The following is a 4,115-nucleotide window of genomic DNA, read 5'->3' on the forward strand; positions in this document are numbered from 1 at the left end:
CATTTTTTTTTTCTTTTTCCTTCTTCAATTTGCAGAGAACTTCTAAGAGAGAGTTTGGAAGAAGAAGAGAAATTTTACTAGAATTTTGAGGTTGAAGAAGAGGAGGAGAACTCAAGCAAAGTGTATCCATGGCTGAATTTTAGTTCATTCTGCACATCACTGGTTTTTAATTGGGTTTGAACTCTTCAAAAGGAATTAAGAGGTGAGATTTACATTTACTGAATGTTAACTCATTTTCAAACAAACTTTATGAAGAACGTTGGAGCAAATTCGGATATTGATTTGGTGCTTTTTGATGAAGAAAACAGGGCCTTTGGTTTTCACTCGAAATCAGGAGGTCTCTGGTTTTTCTTGTATTTCAGAGTGTATCGGCGGAATTAAAATCTCTATTTGGTATGGTTGGAAAGCTTCTTCAATTTACTACAACTTTCATAAAGAAATTGTAAACCAAAAACGACTAAAAGTTAGATAAATTGTAGGGACAAGTTAAAGAGGTCGTGTGCGCGCGATTCTGGAAGTGGTTCTGTTTTGAGGGTTATATGTGTTTATGCACGGGGAATCAGATTTATATGTCTTGAGGTAAGTTTTAGAGGATCTCAAAATGAAGATTTTGATATAAAGAATACTCATTTTGGTTAAGTATTGAGAAAGTTATAGTCCTTTGAAGTTTATGTTAGAAATCTGGAAATTTTAGAGAATTGTTGAAATAGGATTTTATTTCTTAAGCTTTGTTTTCGTGAGCGTCATCTTTGGTGCGACATGTTATGTATATCTTTAGGAAACCAGAATGTTTAGAGTTTTAATACTCGGTTGGGTTGTTGGCAGGCCGAGAAGAATTAAACCGAGCTTATAGACCAAGGATCTAGCCCAAGACTGTGAGTGACAAAACCAACTTTGAAATATTTTCCATAACTGTTATTATGATTGAATGCGATAAATGTTTATTTACGAAGCCATGAAAGGTATTTGAATTTCATGACTATTTTCAAGTATACATTTGGAGACTAGATTTCTTAAAGAAATTTATGCTAGCACGTAGATATTAAATGTTTGGAAAGTATTTAAACCACAATATTTTAAGCAAAGCATGAATTAGTATGAAGTTTTGTTTTAAGAACTACAATTTTCCACGAAAGAGCTGAGTAAAGTTCGAGCTTTGTGTAAAATTTATAAGCAGGAATGTTTTATTATTTTATGATGATTTATGAAATTTTCATTAACTACATGACTGAGATCTTGAGCCTGAGGCTAGAGATTACCGTGTGCACACTGGTTAGATTTCGTTGTTGACGTTGAGTGTACTCCGTAACAACGATGCTCTCGTGAGTGCTGGGTGGGCCCCACTACGACAAAGATGATGGGAGTGCTGGGCGAGCCCCACTACATCGCAGTGCTTGTAAAGGTTGTTGTACTAGGTGTACCCTACACAACGTAGATTCGTCATGTTAGTTAAAATGCTTCGATATACTTGATATGCCTTGCTAGATTTCAATGATGAACATGCTGAGTATTTAAGGAAGCTATTCTTACTACTACGCATTTACATTTACGACTTGTATAAACAGATTTATATGTGTAAAGTTTTCACGTGCTCTTATCTTTAAATTCATAGTTTCAAACTGAGTCACTCACTGAGCTTCATAGCTCACCCTTTCCAAAATGTTTTACCCATTTTCCAGGTATTGATCGACTTCCCGGTGCCTGATAGACATCCTTAGTCTGTGGAAGCTTCATTATCGATTGCCAGTACGTGTTTTGAGTTGGGCATAGAGTCTGTTGTGTTGTGATGTATATACACCCTTGTATGTTATAGATACGCAACAGTTTGTATAAGCTTTAGGAGCTATAGTTGTGTAAATTTTGTTGGTTATATTTTGATTAAGGTGTCTTTAGGTTTACTCGTGAAATCGGTAAATTTTGAGGTACACTTCATGTATGTGTTTGACTAGCCTAGGATTCGCTGTGTTTTGTGGCATGTACAATAGTTTATATACTAGATTGGCAAGTTCATCACATGAAAGTTTTAAGCAGAGTCGACAGATACAGGTACAGAAAAGCGTTGTTCGTCGGCTTCACGCCATCTTTCGATCTAAGGTAGCAGGTAGTCCGGGAGGGGGTGTGACACTCAAGTTCACGGTCCCACGGCAAGTTCATTTGGGAATAGCTCCCTTTACTCGGGTAAGCCGACGTTGTCGTTTCGAATGATTTAAAAAGGTGACTTATACTGGTGTCATCGTTTAAACCCTTGTGTTTTCGTTTAGGTGGATCTGTTGAGCGTGGACTCGATCGAGGGGCATAACCAAGTATCAGGTAAGGGTTTTCCTACTACTGGACCTCGGATCGAGGCTCGAAACGTAGTAATCCACAGGGGATTACACGTTAGTAACTGTACTAAATAAATGGATGTATGTTTGACTTTTAAGTATCGTTGCTATGCTCTTGTCTGATGTGAAGGTAACGTGACCGCTAGTTGTAGCTTGTGTGCCATCGGGAGTAAGGAGTTGGTCGTGGAAGGACGGTGAGTCCGATTTTGATTGACTAGTTGACTGGATCTAGGGATATCACAATGGTGTGTGAATTGGAAACGCATATAGCAACTGAGGATATAGTTGTTTAAACCTATACTATCTGACTGGCGAAGCCTATGGCGAAATTGTAATATGAATGTTGTTGGGGTACGACTGTTGTAGACGGTTTAGTATGGACTGAGGGGTAACGGTTAGCTTCATCTATGGGTGTAGTGTACCTTACGGAAAGGTGTATCCTTCGGGATCATTAGACTGATACGTGCATCCTTCGGGAGCACTAGACTGATATGTGCATCCCTCGGGATCACTAGACTGATAGGTGTATCTTTCGGGATCACTAGACTGATACGTGCATCCTTCGAGATCACGAGACTGATGTGTGCGTTCTACGAAACCACTAGACTGTTATGTAGGGTACCCCTGAATAGGAAGTTAACTGTTGTTCCCTAACGGGCCCAGTAGTGGGTCCCTTACTGGATATATTTTATACTCACCCTTTCTCTTCTTTAACTTTTCAGGTAAGGGTACAACGAGGGGCAGACCGACGAGGGGCAAGAAGGATGCGTGAAGGCCATATGGATGCGTCTGGTTTTCTTTATGCTTCCGCTGATGTATTTTGTGAGAATATTTGGTTTTGTGATTGTGAGTTTGATGACTTGAGTATTGTATTTGAAACTTTCGTGACTGTGATTTAAAATAGGGTCCGAAACTGTTTTTGTAATATTTCTAACGTTTTTAATGAATCGTAACCGGTCCGTTATGAGTTTTTTTTATGTTTTGTGGTTGAGTCTTAGTACTGAGTAGTGACCTCAGCTTAGTCCGGAAAGTTGGGTCGTTACAAAAACATTTTGGAAGAGTAAGCTATAAAGCTCAGTAAGTGACTACTCAGTTTAAAACTATAAATTTAAAGGGAAGAGCACGTGAAAGCCTACATATATAAATCTATTTATAAAGTCGTAAATATTAACATATAATAGTAAGAATAGCTTTCTCAAATACTCAGTATGTACATCATCGAAATCTTGCAAGGCATATCAAGTATATCAAAATATTTTAACCAACACGACAAATCTACGTGGTGTACCGCATGCCAAGTACAACCAACGTTTACAAGCTCTACGATGTAGTAGGGCCTGCCCAGTACTCACGATAGCATCGTTGTCACGGAGTACACTCAACGTCAACAACGAAACGTAACCTACGTGCACATGGTACCACATAGCTTCGGGTTCAGATACCTCAGTCATGTAGTTAATGGAAATATCATAAGACATATGAAAACATTAAAACATGCATGCTATCTTTATCTCTCGTAAAGCTTGAGCTTACTTAGATTTTTCGTGAAAAGTTGTAGTTCTTAAAACAAAACTTGGTAACTCATGCTTTGATTGAAACGCAGTGGTTCAAATACTTTCCAGACATTTGTTAATCACGTATTAGCATAAGTTTTTATTAAGAAGCCTAGTCTTCAAACACATACTTGAAAATAATTATGGAATTCAAATGATTTTCATAGCTTCATAATTAAACATATACAGCAGTCAATCATAAAAAATAATTAGGAAGAAATATTTTCAAAACTAGTTT

At 37.7% G+C, this 4,115-nt stretch overlaps 1 protein-coding gene across 1 annotated transcript; it reads left to right on the plus strand.

Moving 5' to 3' along the window:
- The first annotated feature begins 591 nt into the window (after positions 1-591).
- Positions 592-3,040, plus strand: LOC127149353 (uncharacterized). Its single transcript, XM_051084554.1, has 4 exons — positions 592-1,402; positions 1,680-2,178; positions 2,262-2,310; positions 2,455-3,040. Exons 2-4 carry the CDS (start codon positions 1,936-1,938, stop codon positions 2,520-2,522), a joined length of 360 nt encoding a protein of 119 aa, XP_050940511.1. The 5' UTR covers positions 592-1,402; positions 1,680-1,935; the 3' UTR covers positions 2,523-3,040.
- Positions 3,041-4,115: the final 1,075 nt, after the last annotated feature.

This window comes from Cucumis melo, chromosome 5 (genome assembly GCF_025177605.1).
Source record: "Cucumis melo cultivar AY chromosome 5, USDA_Cmelo_AY_1.0, whole genome shotgun sequence".
NCBI lineage: Eukaryota > Viridiplantae > Streptophyta > Magnoliopsida > Cucurbitales > Cucurbitaceae > Cucumis > Cucumis melo.

What these genes read in the sequence shown, in the direction of transcription:
- LOC127149353 (XM_051084554.1), top strand. Translation starts at nt 1,936, where the DNA reads ATGTGTTTGACTAGCCTAGGATTCGCTGTGTTTTGTGGCATGTACAAT. An exon ending in GAATAGCTCCCTTTACTCGG is followed by an intron (nt 2,179 to 2,261) that starts GTAAGCCGACGT and finishes GTTTTCGTTTAG; the next exon opens with GTGGATCTGTTGAGCGTGGA. An exon ending in GGGGCATAACCAAGTATCAG is followed by an intron (nt 2,311 to 2,454) that starts GTAAGGGTTTTC and finishes TCTGATGTGAAG; the next exon opens with GTAACGTGACCGCTAGTTGT.